Raw genomic sequence first — 23417 nt, 5'->3', positions numbered from 1 at the left:
TGAAAAGTGCCAAGTGTAAAATATAAAGAGCAGGAAGGGTCAAAAGTTTGAATTTCTTAAAACTGGATCTACGATTTTCTTGAGCTGTTGCCGGCAATATGACTCTGATGGCCTTGTTTTGTTGTTTAAAGATATATTTTCTAGAAGGTGAATTTGCCCAGCACAACAAACTGTAAGACATAATTGATAAGAAATAACCATGGTATACTAACATCACTGTCTTGTCATTGCAAATTCTTCTAATAATTCAGAGATTAAATATAGCTTTGTCTAGTTTAGCATATAAATGGTCACAGTGGTTATTCCATTTTAAATCTTGAACTGTTAGTCCCAGAAAATCTACTGATTTACATACAGGAAGGTCAATGTTGGTGTAGGGAACTGCAAAAATTAATTCTTTGGACCTGTTTGAGGAGGCGGAACATTCTAATATTTTAGTCTTGGCATGATTACCAACTTAGACCGTTCTTGCTCAACCAGAAACTGATGTTTTGAACAGAGGAAGAGATATTAAGTAATTAAGTGCCAATTCATTTTTGTCTTTACCTTTGACTATTGCTGTTGTGTCATCTGCAAATAAAATTAAATCTGAATTTACATTTCAAAACAAGTTGTTGACATAAACTAAGAACAAGAATGGCCCTACCTTTGGACCTTGGGGATCTCCTAAGTGTAGGTACTTTATTCCAATCAGAAAAAACTGAGTTTCCAATCATGGTATTAATCTTTACTTTTGTAAACCTATTTTGGAGATAGTTGCCAAACCACAGAACAACCTCCCTACTCATACCATAACATTCCAGCTTTTTCAACAAAATTAACAACAAAAAATAACAATAATATAATATTAAATAATATGTAACTTAGATTAATAATGTTGTCCATATAAATGATTTTGAATGATTTTACATGATCCTTTTAACACTTTAATCACTATTTATATTATATATAAAACTTTAATATGAGTTTGCAATCTAGCAAGAGCAGGTTGTGGAAACAAGTGTTATGGGTTTTGAAATTGTAAAAAAATTGCATTTGACACCGGCATGCCAGAGGGAGTGTATTTTAAGGCGAAGATGAATGAAGCCTTAGTTACTTTACTTGCTATTTAAGCTACTTCTGAGTGCATTTTAAATTTGAGAATGAAGAGGATTTGGAATTTACAGCAGGAGCCGTTGCGAGAAAGAGGACGATCAACGAGTTTGTATCACAAGTTTTGAAGGGTAGGATTGGAGTGTATGTGTTGTACGCAATGACAGAAACTGGATTCATTACAACATGGAATAAACACAATCTACTAGATCTGTCCAAAGCCGACTCTTCAGGCTACTTAGCCCCTGGGGTGGAAGTTAAGGTAGGATGTACCTATAGTTTATCACCAGGTAGTTTAGGTTCTATGTGTAAATCGTTCTATTTTCAGTTTTTGCTAGCAACTTATTACATTGTTTAACCAGATTACAGATGAAGAAGGCCGTCTTGTAGAGCCAGGAAGCATAGGAGAAGTAAGGGCCCGAACCCTCTCTACAACCCTGGGCTACTGGGGACAACCTGAACTGGATGCCCAGTCTTTTGACTCTGACGGATTCTTTAAGACTGGAGATGTTGGATATTTTGACAGTGAAGGATTCCTTTACATTTATGGAAGAGTGGGCGAGATTATAACCCTTGGAGAGTCCAAGGTTTGTAACAGAAAAATGCTTGAATCTGAAACCTAATGAAATTGATTGTTTGACACAGTATAAACAAATTATTAGTACATGAACAACACACTTTAGTTAGGGACCCAAAATTACTTATTTACTCTTCAGGCAAAAAAAGTGTTCTTTATAATATTGTTAACATTGTTAGTTAACAGTATGTACTCAAAACTACAACTGCACCAAGTATCACTCTGTCCTCCATCACCCACCAACATTTATCTTTCACTTTACCAAAATATGTGGCTACGGTAATGTCTGAGAAAGTATTTAGCCTTTCCAACAGCTCTTGCATTCCCTGGTGTTATGGCTTTTAGCGCTTATTTACTCCATCCAGAGGTGCTCATCCTCCCAAGTTCGGGAGCACAAATCCCCTCCCCATTTCATACTGCACGTACACGGTGAATTGAATTAAGAGCAATCTTGCGATCCTGAAGACATTGTGTTGTTGCGACAGACAAATGTTAGGTAATTAAGAATGGTCAAAATTGTGTTGCAAGTGTTAATAGAGTGTATGAAATGAAAAACACTATTTTGACTATTTGTAGGAACAATTTTATAATTCTCAATGGTGAAATGTAAAATAAAAATCCCCCCAAAATCGCAGTGGGGTAAGTGCACTGCTATCACCCCCCTTGGACACTTCAGACTCCATCACATTAATCTTATACATAGGGCAGACACAGTTTTAGTAACACTAAAGTCAGTATTTAATATTTATGTTGAACGAATGCTTGCTTAGGAAAGGAATGCTAAAATGTGCTATCTTTGCAGGTTTCAATATCTGAGATAGAAGACCTGTTGAAGACCCACTCTAAAGTGATAGATGCTGGAGTTGTAGCTAAACCCAAGTCTGACTCTTACAAACTGATTGTCTTCATTGTGGTCAAGTCAGGCTGTCAAGTCTCAGGAACAGAAATATCAGAGTATCTCTCAGGTTTGTGTCTTATTTCAGCACTTTATTGAAAATATTGTGTCTGAATAAATTACTGTGATAACTGGACGCGCAGTAGCAAGCCCTTCCATAACAAGATCAGTAACGTAACGGTCTAGTAAATCTGTCATTAATCCTAACTAAGGTTGAACCTGAAGTTCTAATCCAGGTTCATAAATGTCCAGATTGAATGAAATAATTTTATTGCAAAGAAAATCAGAGCTATCACAAGACCATGCTGACTACTCAATCATTGCCATGTGAACTAGCTCTAACCAGACATTAATGCTACAAATTGTCAAACACCAACATTGTTTTTAGCATAGCTATTGTTGAAAAAATCTTTTACAAATTAATCTAAGGCTTTATTTGAGTAAAAACCAACATTACAGAATAACACAAATAAATAAGTTAAATTTGCATAGTAACCAGGGCAGCTGATCAAAGTTGTAATATCAAGGATATTAGAAATCATGACATTCTCCCTTGGTTAAAATTGTGTACCTTGTAGGTATTTTGGAAGTCTTTTCTCCCTGATTGGTCTTTGATAAGTTAATGGTAAATTTGGTACCGTACAGATTGAGTCAAAGGAAAAGATTTACAACTGACCAAGGTTTGTATTTCGTCTGAAAAATTACGTACCCACTTGGAGTAATGGGCAAACATTCCCACAACACGCTTAAGAGATGTCGCATCTTTGGAAGGAGGCATCTCATGGTCTTAATACATATCAAATAACCTAACAGCTTTATTGAACTAAGACAATACTTGGACTTCTTATCGTTCAAAGTGAAATTATACTTTTTAGCTACCTGAAGAAACCTTTGTAAATTCTCGTCATGTTCTGCTTGAGAGCCGCCACAGATGGTTTTATCATCTAAATAAGCATACACACCTTTAAGGTTTTCTTTTGATATTATTATAGATTCTATCACTCTTTGAAAGCAGGCTACACCGTTGGTGACACCAAAGAGGATTCTAGTGAACTGGTTTAGCTTACCATCAGCTTTAAATGCTGTGAAAGGTCTTTCTTCTACAGAAATGGGGTTTTGATGATATGCTGATTTCAAGTCAATAGTAATGACTATGGCATAGCTAGCCACTTTACTTATAATGTCGTCAATCCGGGAGAGTGGGTAAGCATCAAGTAAAGTATATTTATTTATCGTTTGTGAATAGTCAATAACTAGACGTTTCTTATAGTTTTCATTCAGAGTGATTAGTGGCTGAGCTTGCCAGTGTAAAGAAAAAAAAGATTTATTTGTAAAGAAAAAAAGGAAGTTCTAACTAATATTACACATTTAAATATAAATATTCAAATATACTTTTCTCGTAAATACTCTCAAATGACTGGCTCTTTACAAATCTTGGTCTTCAGGCTATAAGAACTTGCATTTACTTCCTTTAACTTGAACTCCAAATTCCATAAGACGCTGTGACAATTTCTCCAATCTATAAAAGGCTTCCTCTCTCGTTGATCTGCTAACCAAAACATCATCTAAATAGGTTACAGTTCCTGGTGATCCGTTTATAATTTGATTGATTACAGCTTGAAATATAGCTGGAGCTGAAGAAAGTCCAGATGGCAGACGTCTTAGTCAAAAAAGACCCTTGTGAGTCGTTAACGTCAACAGAGGTTGTGAATCCTCCGCAACAGCTAATTGCTGATAAGCATTAGTGAGATCCACGACTGAAAAATATGTACAACCAGACAGAGAAGCAAATATATCCTCAGGTTGAGGTAATGGATAATGTTCCGTCTGTAACACCGGATTCAATGTTACTTTGAAGTCTGCGCACAATCGGACACCATTAGTCTTGGGCACTGTAACTAACGGAGTATCCCATTCTGAACTAGAAACTCTGTACGCTATACCATCCTCAACCAACCGATCTAATTCTTGTTCAAATTTTTCCCTTAACGAGTAAGGCACAGGCCTAAATTTGCAAAACTTAGGAACAGCATTGTCCTTGAGAGTGACTTGAGCCTTAACACCTTTTATTTCTCCTGGCCCCCCTTGAAACACTGCATTGTACTTTTTCTTTAACACCTCTACTTCAGCCTCAAGTTTAACACTAGGCAACACAACTTTACAATTAGGTTGCTTCAATTCACATGTTGTAACATTCACTGTATTATAATGTTATATTCACATATTATCATATGTTAAACGTATCATATGTTAGTTGGAGGTAAACAATATCAGTCATGTTGATGTTTCAGTCTTGAGTGGAATGGTAAATAAACTTCTGAGCTTTAAATGTTAAAGCTTCTAATTTTATTTATATTTTCTAACTAAAACATGGTGTCAGGTGTATTTTGAAACCTAGAAGAAATAATGGAAGTATCTGGATTGTTTAGGTTGCCTGAACCTATGAGTTTTGAAGGAAATGTGAGTGAAAATTGGAAAAGATTTCGTCAGAAGTTTGAACTGTACTTAATAGCAACTGGTCATGGTAAGAAACTTAAAGATGAAGTTAAGATTGCGCAGCTGCTTAATCTGTTAGGCGATGATGGCCTAGATGTATATAATACTTTTAAATTTGAAGATAATGACAAAGATAGTTTTGATTGCGTACTTGCTAAGTTTGAATCTTACTGTTGTCCTCTGAAAAATGTCATATTTGAGCGGTTTAAATTCTATAGAATGAAGCAGGAAGATGGTCAAGACTTCAGTAAGTTTGTTATGCAGTTAAAAATAGCAGCTAAATCATGCGAGTTTCTTGAACCTGACAATATGATTAGAGATAGAATTGTCTTAGGCATAAGAGATAAAAGTACTCAAGAGCGTCTATTAAGAGAACCAAAACTTGACTTGAAAAAAGCTATTGATTTCTGTATGATTGTAGAGAGTAGCAAGGATCAATGTAGGACTATTGTAGAGCACAATGAAACCAAGCTTTCGAGGACTAAGTCGGATCCATACAGTGTATGTGTTGTTAATAATGTACCAAATCAAGAACTTTCGCGGAGTGCTGCAAAAGAAAAACAGAATGATCTATGTAGCTTTTGCGGCTACAAACATGTACGGGGTAAATGTCCTGCATATGGCAAAACATGCTCGAAATGTGATGGTAAAAATCATTTTGCAAAGGTTTGTAGGAGCAAAACTATAAAATCTCATGCTGTTACAAACGAGGAACAACACGATGAAGACTCTTGTGTGAGCGATGTTAGTTTAGGCTCGGTAAGCTTAAACATTAGTGGAGTAAAAGGTCAAAGTGAAAAATCGTGGACGGAAAACTTGACTGTTGGTGGTACACAAGTTAAATTTAAACTAGATACAGGTGCAGAGATCAGTGTTTTACCTGCTAGTTATGTACGGAAAATGAACATTACACACGTAAAACGTAGTTCTTATGTACTCTCAGCCTGGGGAGATGAAAAATTCAAAATCAAACCTCTAGGTCTTGTGATATTACAATGTAAAACAATTACAGGTGTAACTGCAGATGTGAATTTTGCTGTAGTGAATGTCGAACATGAACTGCCAATTTTAGGACTGAAAGATTGTGTCAATTTAGGACTCATTAAGAGAGTGTCATCGATATGTTTGAATTTTAAGGATAAGGACGATGTTTTAACCGGCTATAAGCCAGCTTTTGAAGGATTGGGACAGTTTCCAAGCACTCATCATATTCAGCTTAAGGAGGGTGCTATCCCACAACGCAGGTGTAAAACAACGATCCCGGTCACTGAGGAACAGCTGAAACCAACGCTGAATGATGGAGTACAAGACAGGTTAAATACAAGACAACACCTACAGAAAAAATATTATGATCGGTCAGCCAAAGACTTAAGGGTTGTAAGGAATAACGAAAGAGTTGTCTTCAGAAATGAAGGAAGGTGGGAGCAGGGAAAGATTGTTAATCAAGGACCAACTCCAAGAAGTTACTGGGTAGAAGGTGACAATGGGGCTACATTAAGAAGAAATCGCCGCCATCTGAAACCATCACTCACTCAACAAAACAATTCCCAGTCAGTTCCAAGGCAAGACGAGCCAGTACGACTAAGACCTCGTAGAGAAATCAAGCTACCATCAAGATTTCAGAATACAATATAATGGTCTCAAAAGAAGGGAGAAGTTTGGTTGGTTATTGTTTTTAGTTAATTCTTTCAAATTTGTTTGCTGTTTTTTAAAGGGGAAAGATGTATTATAATGTTATATTCACATATTATCATATGTTAAACGTATCATATGTTAGTTGGAGGTAAACAATATCAGTCATGTTGATGTTTCAGTCTTGAGTGGAATGGTAAATAAACTTCTGAGCTTTAAATGTTAAAGCTTCTAATTTTATTTATATTTTCTAACTAAAACATTCACTGTAGACTTAGATTTAGTACCAGTAGTATCATACAAATACAGCATGCCAATCTAAATTTAATTTCGCTAACCATAGTTCCTTCCTAGCAAAATAGGCTGTCTACGACAAGCCTCAACAATCAACAGTAACACTCTAGTTTTTATGTAAAACTCTAACCTCAGCTTGACCTAGAACAGGCACTTCATCGCCTGTGTAAGTTCGCAAATTCATAGAAACAGGCTTTCTAATTCAATATGAGAAAAATGGTCATTAAAAACGTCTGAAGGACAAACTGATACAGCAATATGACCCGCTGTCAATTTCCATCTCCACCAGAACCTTCTCTATAGTTAGCCTTACCTTGTTAGCTGCCATACCACTGTTTAATTCAAAGTTGTACATACACACATTATTTGAAACTTAATTGCAGCTTGAGCTAAGCTCATTTACATTATCTTTGGAGATGTGATGGACTCTATTAGAACCTCTCTTGTTCTTCCTTCCAAGTTTTCTAACTTTACTTTGGTTTCGGCAAGCTTTTAGTAGATGCCCAACTATGTTGCACCCATTGCATTTATCATTTGCATATGGACATTCATTGGCCCTATGTTCAACTGAACAACATCTGTAACAGTTAAACGTAGCATTAATATTAGTCATACCAGCACCATAAGCTGAATTGAACTGACTACCAGTCGGCCTATTTTGATTCACATGTGAAAAATTGGGCTTGGAATTTAAATGACAAATTTTCTGTTTTGGACTGAACAAACTTTTCTGTTTTTCAGCCTGCCCTTTGAGCTCCAAACTATAAGCTTCATCAAATTCTTGATCCTCAGACAATTTTTGCCTTATGACCTCATTACTTATCCCTGTAATAAGCTTGTCTCTAAGGGCCTCTTTTAAGAATGTGCCAAATTTACATGAACTACCGGTACCTAGCTAAATGTTTAATCGCTACAACAAACTCTGAAATACTCTCACTAGATTTTTGCACACGAGAATAAAAAGTGTATCTCTCTGCTACCACCAATTTCTTTGGAGAAAAATAGTTCTCAATTACTTTAATTAACTCTTCATAACTTTTGCTATCTACAGCTACAGGTGAAACTAAGTAAGACTAAATCGTTAAAACTTTTTGGCCTGCAACAGAGTTATTAAAACAGACAGAAACTTTAGTCCTTTTTCTGGATGTTTAGATTTGTCTCCTTCAGGATCTGGTATATTAAAATTAAAAAGAAATAACTACTTTTACTGGACTCACTATCCCTCGGAACGGGGTCCTTTAACTCAACTGCACCATTGTGATATTTTAAAAGAACAAGATAAAATCTAGTGCATTCAACTTATTCTCCATTTCAATCACAACTCAATTATTGTTATTTAAACAAACTTAACAATCAGAACAAAACAAAAGTCTTTAACATTCGGAATTCAACCAACATTATCAAATCAAATGCTGCTTCTTACACAATTAATATAAACATATATTGCAACAACAAAACTGTTTAGCTTACAGTGGGTCAATCCTGACTCTATGTAATTTATATGAAATTTGGTCTAATGGTTGCTTGGATATAGCAAAGATGATTAAGTACGGGTCAGATTAATGAGAGGTTACTGTGTTTATGTGGTTGAATATGGCCTAACCGACGATTTCATCGTAGTTAAGACTTTAAATTGATAATTGTATGTAATTAAGCTTATTGATTGTTATCACTTTTAGAGCCAATATGAAAGTTTTAAAATTGTTAGTTATGCTCTGAATGTTCCCAGAACAAGCCGGAGATGCTTTAGGTCTAGAGGTTCATGAGGTTGAGACGATTCCTAAAACTCCAATCATCAAAGTCAACCGAGAGAAGCTACTCAGCATGGCTGATAAACTCTACACATAATATCATCACTGAATTATCAATATTATAAGTTTATACAGGACTAGCTGTTTGCATGCTCATTGTTCAGGTAAACTTGTATTTATTATTAAAATTTATTTATCACCTATAAAACAGAGTTTTTAAATACCCCTGCTGCAACAAACCTGCAGACAAAGCGAATTTCCTTGTATTCATGTTATGGAGGGAAATGTTAATACTTACAACCATGGAGATCAATCAATGGGGTTTAAAGAGTCTCCATGTAAAGCTACAATAAAATAGAGTTATTTAAAGTATTTTTGGTACACCCTGTCATTGATACACTAAACAAAGACATTATTTGCTATAACAATTTTATAATTTAGTGATGCGTTTGGACGTAAAACATCTACAATTTAAATTAAACATCACTCTTACTTAGATATACAATATACCAACATACTTTTTTATTGAGATATTTTATTACTAAGCAATCAAAAAATATAAAGGCAATTCTAGAACTTTACTTTATGTAAGAAAGAAGTGTAAACATGGACAAAAATCATATCCAAAACACTCACACCAACACCAAGTTTGTCAAGATTGTATGATAAGAATATTCAACACCTTCACAAAAGAGGCAACCTCGACTATGACGGGCTGTCAGCTGCGAACAATACGCTTAATTTGCTAGCATTACAAGCGAGTTGCAGACTTTCGGCAGTCGCAGTTTGGTTTTGTAGGTGAGAGTGGTTACATTCGTACAAGTGCTTCTCAGCTGAAATGCATTTGAAAGGTGCCGAGATCAATGAAGCAATTCCTCGTTTTTCCCTTGAAACATCGGTTCTCAAATTAATGATTGAAGCAATGGAATATAATGCAAACAAAGTAGCTCAGGTATGGCAATATTGTAACATTAGTTGGGTTGATGTAAAATGTTAGCACAACAAACCAATCTATGAATGTCGAGCTTTGTGTGATTAGATCTTTTTTTAACAAACCATCAATCTAAATTACCTACATATGATTGTTTTTCGTGCCATCATTTAAATTCTTATATCCCTTAAAAGGAATATAACTATTACAAATATTTTCTGAAGTGAAGATCACTTAGGATTAATTTCTGTGGAGAAATAAAGTAGGTATAGAAGTTTGATGTTATGCACACGTTAGTGTTGATCGATATATCGCCCCTCCAAGAACTCTGCCTTTAAAATAACAGAGTAGAATGTTACCTACGAACTGGCACCATTTTATTAGTCTAAATTAGTTGATACATTTTCACGTCAACAAATCTAGCACAATATATTTAATTTAATATTATAATTGATCGATTGTTCCCAGATTTCCTCATTCTTTATCAAATGCATTAATTAGGTAATTGATATTACTGTAGACTCTCGCTCATACCGCCTGAGCTGAAGGAGTTTAAGTAATTCAGACTTATGTCATCCCCTAACTGAATCTGAAAAATCTTACTTAAAGTTCAGTAGGTTTCATTTGACAGGTTGTAGTACAATGAATATAAAACTTAATATTCATTGCTTAGTACCAGGTGGTACACACCTCTGTTGAGAGAAGCACATGTGTTGGAGTGTGTGTATCAACAAAGTCTGTGATGTACAGTGGAATTAATACCAACCATAATTTATTGAAACTGTACATAGATATAAAACTGACATAGATATGAAACTGTACATACCTAGATGTACTTGAATAATAGATATTTCACAAATTTACATGTTTAGGATTAAACTAATGAACTAGTGAGTAATTATATAACTCATAAAAAGTGAATATTACACTTCAGTATTTACAGAAATAACACCAAGTAATAATATTTACAGAACCAACTATAAGTTATTTGCACAAACTACTAACTAGCTTAACCTGTCATTACTTTGCTCATGAAATGTTAAGTTAAACCATTGACTGGATTAATAGTCAAAGGTTAAACATAATAATGTGTCTACTTAAGTTAAACTAAGAGAGAACTTCTTAATTTACAACACTAACTGTCCATCAGGAGCTTCGGACTACTCACTCTGAAACCATCTACATCTATATAATATTTTTGGCCAGAAAACAATTCCCGCTGTATCTCATCATTGCACGTCACGTAGGATCACATGCTTAAACCTGATTTTCCAATAGTAGTACTGTCAGATATCCCATAACTTTATTGGAAAGTTGTATGCATCTTAAAGTACGGTAACATAAACGATAAACACCTTGCATGATGTTTTATTTATATTTAATTTTATGTGTCTCTATGGACTTATTTAAAGGTAAGCCTGCTTTCTTGTCAATTTCCTTAATAATTCCTGGCAAATGCCCTATCTTTTTATCAGATACAGTAATTTAATAATAAAAAATTTTAAAATAATTTTATGATTAAAAAATTAATTGTATAATTAAAACGTTAATTTTATAACTAAAAATTTCAATAAATTTAAATTTCCCGAGTTTGCGGGACTCTACTGTAATTTTATAATAAAAAATGTTTAAATTAATTTTATGATAAAAAAATTAATTTTATAATTAAAACGTTAATTTTATAACTAAAAATTTTAATAAATTTAAAGATTTTCAAATTGACGTGAGGGTTTCTCCCACAATCCCCCACTCCTTCGCAGAAAAGGTTCTCATCAGTTCCTGGAAGAGGAAAATGAGACGCCAGTAGGATAACATGGGAACTTTAGAGGCCACCTGGACAGAGCCCTGATGGAATTTCTTGAAAACGCTTCTCATTGCACATCTAGAGCTTAATTACAATCTCCATGCCAATTCCTGAGTTCCTATGGTTATAGTAGTTTTTGAGGTACAGTGATCAATGTCAGTGGTATTTGACTTTTATAATATGCACAAACAAATAACCAACAAAAACAATGTAACATGGGGAGAGGTGGGTGTATTAATTGTCTTAACTATTTTTATTTTGATTGCGATTTTATTGTCTGTCATAGTGCTTGATCACTTGTTATATTTTCTCCTTAAACTTTCAAAAATATCTGTTCAGATTTAATGGAATAAACAATTATATTACTTTTACTTTTTTACTGTTCATTATGTACTTAATCTTTGGTCATTATTGTTTGTTAAAGTTGTTTAGTAGTTGTTTGTAGCTGTACATAGTAGTTGGCTCGTCTCAGAAATATTTTAAAATCGTTGCAAGCCGTTTGGCTTTAGTTATCAGTTTGTCTTTAGTGTTGTCAGGAAGTTGGTGTGAGCCATCTTAATAAGACATTTTACATATACTCATTTTTATTCAGCATAACAGACGTCTATAGGCCTACATTGTATCTCAATCTTACAGATTGAAGATTCTACAGGCAAGACATTCACTTTTGCTGATATCCTTGCGCAAAGCAAGGCAATCTCCACAGGACTCAGACAAACTGGCATCTCTCCAGGAGACTATGTTGTGCTTTGTTGCAGAAAAAGTTGTCTCGCCTTTGCCGTTGAACTGGGTGTCATGTTTACTGGGGCCATTCCAGTCTTGGTTGATGTGAAATGTGAGTTAAATTTAATTGTTAGGGACCCAAACTACAAAGTTATTGGTTGGTTTCTGGTGATTCCTCTTACACGAGCTAAGGGAAAACTCGTCACTAGTACTTATTGTTTAACTTTGAACATTCTAACAGTTTTGCACTCAGAGCCTTGTACAGGATAATTTAAAGATAGAGTGTTCCTTTTTTGCCAAATTTTAATAATAGTTTCTCTGTACTCCCAAATTCAAACCCCAAAAGATATTCCTCATAAAAAAATATTATAACTCCACCGAGGGCCAAATTTTCCACAAGGCCTTTTAGATTCATGCCTACTGCTCAAAGGTTTAGTGTAAAAAGGTGGGACGTTACAAATAATTATAGCAACAACAAAATACAGGAAGAAACAAACAAAAATAATAGGTAAAATTAATTACCTTCAACAGCTTAGAACAAAAACTAAATCTGACCCTGATTTCATTTCTAATTTAATTAGATTAATTTAAAATAATAACATTCCCGAAAAATCAAGAGCCTTTCTCAATGACATCTAATTTAATAGCAAAAACTGCAGCTAATTATTATGTTTTCAGCTGCCAGTGAGATTCACAAGTACATCTCAAAACAAAACATTAAAGCAATTTTCTGTGACAAGACAGAGATACATCTAGTAAATCAATCAATAACAGAAATTAATCCAAAACCAATTTTGGTTGCCGCAATGGATGTCAATGGCACCACTATGAAAAAAATACTTTTGTCCAGTGATACATTTTCAGTTTACGAAGTAACCGATATCAAAAAGAAGGTAGTTTTGGTGTTGTTTACCAGTGGAACCACATCAAGTCCTAAGGGGGTTCAGATAACAGATTTGGGTCTCCAGCGACTTGCATACTCGTAAGTATTCAGTTGAATCTTACTTCTTTGATTGAGTTGATTCTTAACACTTCTCTAATAGACTACTGGTACATACTTAATTTTAAGAGTATCATGTGTAAAATTTGGAAACATCCTTTTCACCTGGACAAGCATGTCAAATAGCTTACATAACATCTTTAAAGACTCTAAAAATGTAGTTTATGAACAAATGTGTGCCAGATTTATAACTTAGATAAAATCCATTGATGAATTGGCGGGATTTTAACCAAGGACCTCAGGACCACTCTACCACTAGACCAGCTCCATGGTCTTATTGTTGGAGCACAGGTCTCCTGTTCCTTAAGGCTGGGTTCACCTCGCACAAATCACACAGTCTTTTATATATGAGATTGAATGACCCAGTGATACAGTGATGGTAGTCTGGCCATTTGACACTATTTGTGTATGTATTTACAATATGAATACATATTTTTGACTCTGATTCCAGTTCTGATACAAGCCATCTTAACTAGTTCCATCCGTCAAGGAAACAAATAAGTACTCGTCTGTCAGGATAGGACAATTTTCATTGTGTTGGAGAATCCCTTCAACTGAAAACCATATACTGATAATAGTTTTGTTCTCGTGCATTGTTCAATCGAATGGACACAAAATGAAAACAAACATGTAACTTTCTACCATTTTTCTACTCAATGATTAAAACATTGTACCTGTGATTTTCAGAAAATTCTCTCCAAGAAAGCACCATTGAAAAAATTTATGATTTAACAGATTTACTCACTTTCAGCTTGGGTGATGAATTTGTTGAGTCTTATTTACTGACAAGTCCATTCTCATGGATCAGCTGCACTATGTCCTTGGTGTCCAGCCTGCTCAAAGGATACTGTCTTGTCCTCAGTGAAGCAAAGGATCCTGCCTCTCAGTTCAAAACCATTGAAAAATATAAAGTAAGCATAAAAACATTTATAGTTATAAAAAAAAAATTAAAAACTTTCAGCAGGAGGGACATTAACACAATATTTTTTTTTCATTAGTTGTTTTAGGCTTTTGAAAGTAACATGAATTTTATATGGGAAAATGTAGTTTTTGGTTTATTACTCAAATACTGAAAGAAATATACATTAGGTGAAAGTGGAAAGTTGGTTATCTTAAGTTCTGTTTTCATCAAAATGTTGCTCTATACAAGACCTTTATAAAAATGTACAATGAGATATATGTTAACACAAGGAAATTTCGACATTCGAACCTGTGACCTTCAGTTCTGGAAAACCCTGTGCTTGGATCATGTTCTAAGTATTTTAAATGGATTGTGCTTTAGGGGGGAATAATTTTATTTCACGCCTCTAAGTGAAAACATACTCCCGTAATAGTATCGTACGGCTGGTCAGCCTCACCCTGTATTAACATGAACATGGGGAAATGATTTGTTAGCGAGTTACGGCTAACCAAACATTAATTTCTCTCAGAATTTGATACTTTAGCGTAAATGAGGGCTTAGAATTTCCTACACGTATGTCGAGAGGTTAGTTCTCTTGGTATGTGACTTAACACATTCAATGAAACAAGTTCCAAAACTCAGGGCCGCCCTGAGGGTAATAGGACGCCCGGGGCGAGATTTTAATTTTTGCACCCTCCCCAAAAAAGGTATTTGAGGGGTTTCAGGTCAATAGACCCAACGTCCGAAATATCGATATCGAACGTTTTGCAAGCATTTTTGTAAAAGTGGTAATAGCACGAGTTGTATATTAAATACCCACCGGTATTTATTTTATGAATAAAACGAAAGCTATAGATTGCTTTTTTTAAGGATAGTCATTGTCTTTGATTACATGTTTACGAGTTTCCCGTAAAATATTCGTTTGCGGTTTGGCAACGATACGTTGTTAAATGTTTTACCTTCCAAAGCCAAAACTGTTAGTTGACAAGTGTAACTATTATATTCAGAGATGATTAACTCTTCATAGGAAATATCAATAGCTATAGGGCCGAGTAATTTTAAACACCTATCTTTAGTGGTAAATTAAGGAGTGGAGAGTGTCTCTCCATATCTTTGGTTTACTCCCTTAAGTGGTTAAGCAAAGCAGGAGATCCAGAAAATGTGGGGTTTATGGAGCTAAATAAAAAATTCATTGATGTTGTAAAGAAGTTGTTAAATATATGATAATTGCACTACTATTTAATTCCTCTAGAATTAACAATTCTATTACATTAGGTCAATGGATGGACTGTATCTTCCAGCAGTATGAATCTTTATGTCAAGGAACCCACGCTATCTTCAGTGGACCTCTCATCACTAACAGTGATAAATGTTGGTGAGCAAATAAAAATGTTGTAGTCAAACTAGCATAAGTGAATATGTTATTGTATTTTGAATGAGAGTATTAATTAATACAGAAAAAAAACTAATAAAAAAGCAAGAATATGATTACGACCATTATGATCTTGTGAGACAGTCATGATGTTGCGGTGATCGCGGGAGATAATCACGTCGTTTGGTTATCTCAAGAGAGCAATGCATTTGACCACCATGATGATTCTGATGTTGTTGTGAAAATGTGGGATGGTCTAACATTAAATTCCCAGGTGAAATACATTTGCTACGTTTCCTTTGAAATTAGGCAATGACACACTCCCATTCAGAGCTGCATTTGTGCTATTTTTTTGATTGATTTCTAGTGGATCATCAGTTGAGTCAGGTGTGAAGGCTACAAAACCACACATATATATTTGAGAGCGGCAAATATAAAAAAATGGCGGTACGGGCTGTAAAATCTTAAAAATAAAAAGAGATGGGGCGTTCTTTTGGTTCCCGAAAAGGGCGGTTGCTTCTTTAGGGGGGCAAATTTTTAATTGAGACCAAAAAGCGGCAATTCGGAAAAGGATGGTTCCCTATACCAGTGTAGGTAGTCTTGTTTAACCACAAAAAGTGACAATAAGAAATTTGGTGTTTCTTTTGGAGATATAGCCTCTGGATCGTTGTTGAACATAATTAAATCTAAGGCTTACCTAACAATCCAATTTATATTGAGAAAAATAATTTGTATAAATTGGATCGTAAGGTAAGCCTTAGATTTAATTATGTTGGTGTTTCTATTTTTCCTCAAGATGGTCTTCTTTCAGGAGGCTCATTCAAACTAAAGGAAGATTCTCCACCGCCAACGCCCACCACGCCTTTGCCATATGATGCCGGATGAAGCCGATGTTTCACGCCTTTATGTTCCGCATGGTCCTTGAGCCGGCCCTGCCCATTAAGTTATGCCTAGTCAGGTTTCTCATGAGAAGCACACCTTACTTGACTTTGGTTGACAGGGTTAGATCTTTCTATCTAAGGTGCCTAGGAGAAAAGGTTGCAGCATATCAGCATTGACTTTTTGACTTTGACTTTATATCATTGACTTTATATCTGCACCTGTGGATATAAATTTATATCTACAGGTGTAGATATAAAGTCAATGATATCAGGAACAGCTATCAGCCATTTTTGCTGAGTTTTGCCCACATAAATAGTGTAATAGGTGAAGGTTCCTCGTGTACGATACATCAACTTTGGGGTTTAAAGAGTTATGTTACATTTTTCCTAAGTTACTTCTGAATGTATTTTAAATTATTTTCAATGATGACTTTGGAATTTGTAGGAGGAGCTGTTGTAAGAAAGAAGACGATTGAAAATTTTAATTCACAAGTTTTGAAGGGTAGGATCGGGGTGCAAGTCTTGTACGGGATGACAGAAATTGGAATCATTACAACATGGAACAAACACAATCTACTAGATCTTTCCAAAGCCGACTCTTCAGGCTACTTAGCTCCTGGAGTGGAAGTGAAGGTAGGGTTAACAGTTAATAGTTGTCTTGCTTTTAGTTTCTAATTCCAAATGTGAAGTTCATACTCATTTTTATATTTCTGCTAATGGCGTTTTATACGTTGTGAAAACAGATTACAGATGAAGAAGGCCACCTAGTAGAACCAGGAAGCGTAGGGGAAGTAAGGACTCGGTCTCTTTCTACAATGCTGGGCTACTGGGGACAACCTGATCTAAATCCTCTGTTGTTTGACTCTGACGGATTCTTCAAGACTGGAGATGCTGGTTATTTTGATAACGAAGGTTTCCTTTATATTTCTGGAAGAGTGAGCGATATTATAACCCAGGGAGCTTCCAAGGTTTGTAATAGAAAAAGGATTAAGTGCATAGGTCCCAGAGTCAAATAAAATTGATTGCCTGTTTCCATTTCAGACTCCTCATTAAAGAATTTGCCTTTTGCTGGTAAATAGAAAGAGTCAAAGAACACAGAATTATTTTCAAGTTAGCACTATCATGATGTACTATAGTAAAATATTTTATACATTCATTTTATAAAACTTGGTAAAAACAAAGTTTTTGGTACATATCATTATCATCATTGGGGGTGACCTTACAGGCGGAAGTTTGTCAGTCCCTCGGGCTGAACTGAACCCTTTGAAAAGACTAAAAACTTCACCTAATGTCTGAATGTGTAATAAACTTGTAGATCTCCTTAATTAGAGTGTCCTGAGGAATCTTCTCTCCCCTCTACAAAAGCAGCCAGCCTTTGATAACTAATCGAGGCCCTCTTTTGTTTAGAGTCTGAAAAATGAAATGCAAGTGAAATGTTCACATCAATATTTTGTAGTTTTTTTTAAATTTAATTTGAAATTTGTTTTGATACTTTTTACTGTGGCATTCATCTATATATTACATTCATTTTATACTTTTGTTAAGTGATCATTCATATCTTGATAATATTTTTATCCATGAAAACAGCTCCAACTTTTATCCCCTGACTTTACATGTAATTTCCCATGTATTTCTGCACTCAATTATTCACAATCATACTTACATTTTACAAAGAACATACACTGTATTAAGAGGGCGTAAGTTGGAATACAGTAGACTCCCTCTTATCCGGACTCCTCGGGACCGAGGCCAGTCCGGATAACGGTTTTTCCGGTTAAACCGACGTCCCCAAAAACTCAATAAAACGGACCGTTTAAATGCATACTGTATACAGTATTTGACTTAAATTTAGGAGATCATTCTATTTAGACATGTGATCACTGGTCATTTCCACGAGAACAGCTATTTCAGTACCGCCCTTTTTCTGCCGATCTAGTCCGGTTACACCGATGTGCTGATAAAACTTGTCCGGTTAAAGAGATGTCATTTCCCCCGAGTGCAGTCCGGTTAAACCGATGTCCGGTTAAAAGGTGTCCGGATAAGAGGGAGTCAACTGTACATGCAAATGTGTGGTATGTATCCAAGCCGACCCCTGTGTCGTTGTGACGTCACAGAAACATGGCAACATGGCAGTGGAATCATATGTTCAACGTGAGCCAGCCCCTGTATAAGCTAGCTCCGATTAGAAACACTGGATTTATGTAGCCAGTCTTATTGTTAAAATATTATTTTCTACGCCAAACAAATGTTTTTTCACAATTGCTAAATATAATTCTACCTTTCAGGTTTCAATATCTGAGATGGAAGACCTGCTAAAGACCCACTCTAAAGTGATAGATGCTGCAGTTGTAGCTAAACCCGACCCGAAGTCTGACTCTTACAAACTGATTGTCTTCATTATGGTCAAGTCAGGCTGTCAAGCCTCAGGAACAGAAATATCAGAGTATCTCTCAGGTTTGTGTCTTATTACCACTATTTTTTTACGATGGATTAATAAACTTAGCTTGAAAGTGTTACCTTTAATATTAAATTACCACGCTTATGAATGAAAAATATCAATTTTATATTAAAAAAATATATTTTACCTATAGCAATAAATTAATGAACAAACTGTGACAACTAATTGTGATTTTATGTAATGTAAATTATTTTCTACTACTTTAGTTTCAAAATTATTATTAGTGTTCTGAATGTTTCCAGAACAAACCGGAGGTGCAGTTAGTCTAGAGGTTCATGAGATTGAGACAATTCCTCGAACTCCGTCCAACAAAATTCACAGGGGCTTGCTGCTTAGCATGGCTGATAAGCTCTGCACATGATGTCATCAATCAAGGAGTTATAAATATTTGTCTTAAGTTTACATAAAAAAGTAATATAAAACATCAAAATAATAGGCTAAGAAAAAGAACTATCCCATGTTATAATAAAATATACCACCGTCACAGCAAAACTGAAGACTAAGAAAATTTCTAAAAAGTAAATCGGTTTCCGCGTTTAGGACTTACCATGAGACCTCCGAGGCTACGGTATTAGCTTATTCCCTGTATGGGAAATTCGCTAATATTCCCTATTGTCTTTCCTTGATTGGATAAGACAATGAACAAACACAAGTTTTCACTTTTTATCTCATAAATTTGCTATGGAAAAGAAAGCCAAACCGAACTTATTTTTAGTTTAACCCTATTTTAAATTCATATTGTTAACCAAATAAATAAATATTTCAAAATAACTTTAGCCACCCATTTTTGTTGGAATGAATTCCCTTTTATGTGCATTCAATAAGGCTGCATTTACGTTATCAAGCACAACTAGTTACCTGCACAACTTCACATTACGCTCTTTCCAATGACACCAAAAACATGTCAATTGGTTCAGTAGTTTCGGAAGAGAAATTGCCACAAAAACCTGCTTGTGTATCGTATAAGTATAGATATTTAAGTTTGAAGTACATGAACCTGCCTCATAATTTACAACAAATATTTTTCAAAATTGATTAAGACTATTTGTAATTAATTTACCTAACTGGTGTGGTGAAGAATTAAAAGGAGGCCGCCAAACAGATAACAGGGATTTATTTTTTATTTTGAAGACAATAAAACTGTATGGATGATGTTTGATATTTTTAGAATAATCAGCAGCTTCAAAATTATTTTAATAAATAATATGAGTAGTTCGCCAGTTTGTAGAAAAGTTGGAGGAAAATTATCAACTGATAGTGGATTTGTGGATGGCTCAGTGCTTAGGTGGAAGTTAATAAGAGGATTGATTCCTTGTGAGTTACATCTCCAATCAAGCATTCTTCCCACTTTTTGTTAATCCTTATTCATTGTGCCTTAAAAAATAATCAGTTTTCAAATAATTTGGATTTTTGTGTTCATATGAGGGGAACGTGATAAAAAATAGCCTTAGGCCTATTGAATCACTAAATAATCCATAGGTTCAAGGAAATTAAAAAGTCAATGAAAAATTTTGATGAAAAAGTTAAAACATGGTCCTACAGGTGTGGATGCTTTTGTCAGTGACTGAGTATTTTGAATTTATCACTTTTTGGCTTAAGTGATCATTCCAACCATAAAGGTTGAATAAATTGGAATTTTTTATATTAAAAATATTATCTGTTAAAAATTTGTCAGTTTTTCACCTCTGATTTAACTTATTATGATCAACATGTTAATTAGACATAAAAGGAAAATTACTTAAGCATTTTTTTCATTGAGTTTTGTATATTTTGAACCATTAAATAACATTGAAAATATTTACAAAAATAATAAACAATGTAAGTGGGTTCATTAGAACCTTTTACTAAAAATATGAATACAAATAGTACAATTAATCTCATATAAATTAAAAATCCTACCTAATAATCACAGATGTCAACAACATTGCACCATTTTTGTGCATTTTGTTATTATTTTGATTGATGCATTTATTGTTTTATTGGCACTTAAACATATAACAACATATAAATAAAGATTTAATAAAAGTTAAAGGTAAAATACTAAGTCTTTTTACATTATATTATGACTTAAAATAATGTACATTATTCACAAAGAGTTGCCCTGAAATATTTAAGTAAATTAAACTATGAAACTAAAGAATCTGTCAATTAAGTAAACATGCCGATAAATAAAACAAAATTTCATGTAAGGTATTAATTTGGAGGTAATCAAATTTAGGGTATTCTATTTCAGTAGATTGCACTTGTAGTGGACAATAATCTAGCTTAAGCCTAAATCAATATTTCAGGTATAAAATATACAATTTTAAATTATGACTAGTATTAAAGAGTCCAGTTTGTATTAAAATATTATTTCATGTAAGGCACTAATATTTATGCATTGAAAAATAACATACCAGAAGTGAGCATAAAACTGTATAATATATTAGTGATATTAGTAGCCATGAAGATGAAATAAAATATTTTTTTCCAATTTACTTTCGGTTCTTATCAGATACCGTACATAAGTCTGTGGTCAAAGAAATGTTTTAAACGATCATTAATTCATAATCATGCTTGTGGAACACCGGACTAAGTTTTAAAATATTTTACAACATTTAGGAATTTAGTACCGTCATGAGCACTAACCTAAAACATCACAAGGGATGGCTGTGAAAATGCTTAGCTGATTGTCTTGGACATAATAATTTAATTAAAAAACATTGTAATGCTCTTTTGACAGTTCATGTTTCAGTCCGTTTTGTACTTGTAACTTGCGTATCCTAGACTGCACGGATTCACACTTGACTTCACTACAGCGGGGGAACTTACTGCCATTGATGTGATGTGCCACTTCTCTGATCACTACTAGATTTCCATTTCTTTCTCGCATGAGCTCGAGTCCTACACACTTCTTGCCATTCAACGGTGTTGATGTTGTCGGATTTCCACCATTAAAAACAGTCAGAGATTTGCGTTGTTTGATGAATGCACCTTCCTTGACGTCCTCTGTTTGAGTAGCAAACCGAGACAGAGCCCTCGCGAAGGATCCGCTACATTCTCTCGGATAGAGCCTTGCCTGTGAACGTTGGTTCTTGGACGCTTCCCACACGTTGTAACACGAAGAGTAGTGTCGGCTATGACTTAATCCCTTGGAGAATTGAAAGTCAAAGGAGTCGTCAAGGGAAATTATACTAGATCTGTCACTCGATGAATCTATTGACATTTCACTAATAGTATCGCTGTTTGAGTCGCTGATGGAAGAATTTTCGGAACTCAGAGAACCATTGATGGACGGAGGAGGCGAGTGTTCTTCCATGTCATTGATTATAAAAACCCTTCTAAATTTATAAACAGACTCCCTGTCTACTTCACAGTTGTGAGAGAACAAGGACCTCTCGTTGCTGCTTCTGGTGAATCGCAGAAACCTTGAAACTGGCATGGTCTGCATTCCATTTGCTCGTGTCATACTTCTAAAGCTATCGCCTTTTGTCAATCTAACTTCACTCGGTTTTTCTCTAACTGTACTGTCGGTCTTCTTTGTGTCTTTTCCTTCACCGTCACTATCCAGTTTCTGCACCAAATTGTTCATACTTGCTTTGAAAGATTTACGTCTTTCGGCGCTCAGACCTTTGTTGATGTTGTCCTCCACAGATGGTTTGGCCGCAGGCAAACTTGTGCAGCTTTCTCTGACTGCTGTTGTTTCCTGACAGGGCTTTGTGTTAGCAACGTTGTCTGGTATGAAGTCTGTTGTCTCGTTGTTGTCAGCAGCTTCCTCGCAGGCTGGGATCGGCCTCTTGCTGGGTACTGGCGTTCTCGGCTTTGTCGGCTTGTTTTCCACAGAGAGGATGATGGAAGACTCACAGGCTTGTCTAGTGAACCACGGATGCTGAAGACACTTCTTAGCAGTCAGTCGGTTACTGTAAAATAATTTCATGATTACAATCAGTTTAAATATATTTTATGTTTGTATATTGCACACTTTAAAGAAGATGGACAATGACTTTACATTTAACTAATCCAAATCTTGTCAAACTTAATTTTTTTTATGTCTTTAAGTTTACATCATGAAACATATTAGGTATATCAGCAAGTTAATATTTTATTTTAAAATACGTTGTCTACCAGCCCTCACGCAGAGTTAAGCCCTCAGTTAAGCTAGTGAGCTCATACCCAACCTTTAAGACTCAGGAACATCATCAACATATTTGATGGAAGAACATCTTCTCTCAAGGTCATTCACATAAATCTCAATGATGACATCTCAAAAGTGTTTGCCACTAAGTTGACAGTAACAACAAAACAAACATAATCACATACCTTGGGTTTTTAACCATAAGCTTCTGCATGAAGTCTTTAGCATCCTCGGAAATATCTTCAAACAGATCATCAGGAAAGTCGAGCCGGCATTGCGCAATGTTGAGAAAGGTTTCTTGTTTGTCGTCGCCTCCGAAGGGAGAACATCCTGTCAGCAAAACGTAAACTAACACTCCAACCGACCTGGAAGCAACAAAGAAATTAACTCATTTACTCCCTCTCTATGAAGTTTACTGAATGAGCTGCATTTTTTCTTAGAAAATCTCACAAATCCTATTTCTTGCCTTTTCAACCATAAGTTACGTTTCCTAATC

At 35.0% G+C, this 23417-nt stretch overlaps 3 protein-coding genes across 6 annotated transcripts in view; 2 read left to right on the top strand and 1 right to left on the bottom strand.

Moving 5' to 3' along the window:
• Positions 1-8931, top strand: part of LOC129004406 (uncharacterized) — a 28205-nt gene extending 19274 nt beyond the window's left edge. For both annotated transcript variants that reach the window (XM_054432978.1, XM_054432979.1), the window contains exons 6-9: positions 1167-1354; positions 1455-1679; positions 2472-2634; positions 8716-8931. In XM_054432978.1, coding sequence (XP_054288953.1) covers positions 1167-1354; positions 1455-1679; positions 2472-2634; positions 8716-8834 — 695 coding nt within the window. In that variant the 3' untranslated portion in view covers positions 8835-8931. The remainder of the gene's footprint in view (positions 1-1166; positions 1355-1454; positions 1680-2471; positions 2635-8715) is intronic.
• Positions 8932-9523: 592 nt separating this feature from the next.
• Positions 9524-20019, top strand: LOC129004407 (uncharacterized). 3 transcript variants are annotated; one of them, XM_054432982.1, is made up of 9 exons: positions 9524-9689; positions 12231-12307; positions 12874-13177; positions 13947-14106; positions 15372-15471; positions 16795-16982; positions 17093-17317; positions 18635-18803; positions 19050-20019. In XM_054432982.1, exons 2-9 carry the CDS (start codon positions 12268-12270, stop codon positions 19166-19168), a joined length of 1305 nt encoding a protein of 434 aa, XP_054288957.1. In that variant the 5' UTR covers positions 9524-9689; positions 12231-12267; the 3' UTR covers positions 19169-20019. The 3 variants fall into 3 exon arrangements, with proteins under 3 accessions (XP_054288957.1, XP_054288955.1, XP_054288956.1); XM_054432980.1 differs by having other exon boundaries at positions 12109-12307; XM_054432981.1 differs by lacking the exon at positions 17093-17317 and having other exon boundaries at positions 12109-12307.
• A 547-nt stretch (positions 20020-20566) lies between these two features.
• Positions 20567-23417, bottom strand: part of LOC129003998 (calcium/calmodulin-dependent protein kinase type IV-like) — a 59410-nt gene continuing 56559 nt past the window's right edge. Inside the window, exons 6-7 of the mRNA XM_054432366.1 lie at positions 23107-23286; positions 20567-22706 (exon numbers count right to left, since the gene is read on the bottom strand). Of these exons, the coding sequence (XP_054288341.1) occupies positions 21500-22706; positions 23107-23286 (1387 nt within the window). The 3' untranslated portion in view covers positions 20567-21499. The remainder of the gene's footprint in view (positions 22707-23106; positions 23287-23417) is intronic.

The sequence above is a fragment of the Macrosteles quadrilineatus genome, unplaced genomic scaffold (genome assembly GCF_028750875.1).
Source record: "Macrosteles quadrilineatus isolate MER2022 unplaced genomic scaffold, UCM_ALF_1.0 Scaffold_9__3_contigs__length_116548681, whole genome shotgun sequence".
In the NCBI taxonomy this organism is placed as follows: domain Eukaryota; kingdom Metazoa; phylum Arthropoda; class Insecta; order Hemiptera; family Cicadellidae; genus Macrosteles; species Macrosteles quadrilineatus.
The sequence above is the reverse complement of the archived record's forward strand: the minus strand, read 5'-3'. Positions and strand labels throughout refer to the sequence as shown.

What these genes read in the sequence shown, in the direction of transcription:
- LOC129004407 (XM_054432980.1), top strand. Translation starts at nt 9,576, where the DNA reads ATGCATTTGAAAGGTGCCGAGATCAATGAAGCAATTCCTCGTTTTTCC. An exon ending in ATGCAAACAAAGTAGCTCAG is followed by an intron (nt 9,690 to 12,108) that starts GTATGGCAATAT and finishes TCAATCTTACAG; the next exon opens with ATTGAAGATTCTACAGGCAA. An exon ending in AATATCAGAGTATCTCTCAG is followed by an intron (nt 18,804 to 19,049) that starts GTTTGTGTCTTA and finishes GAATGTTTCCAG; the next exon opens with AACAAACCGGAGGTGCAGTT.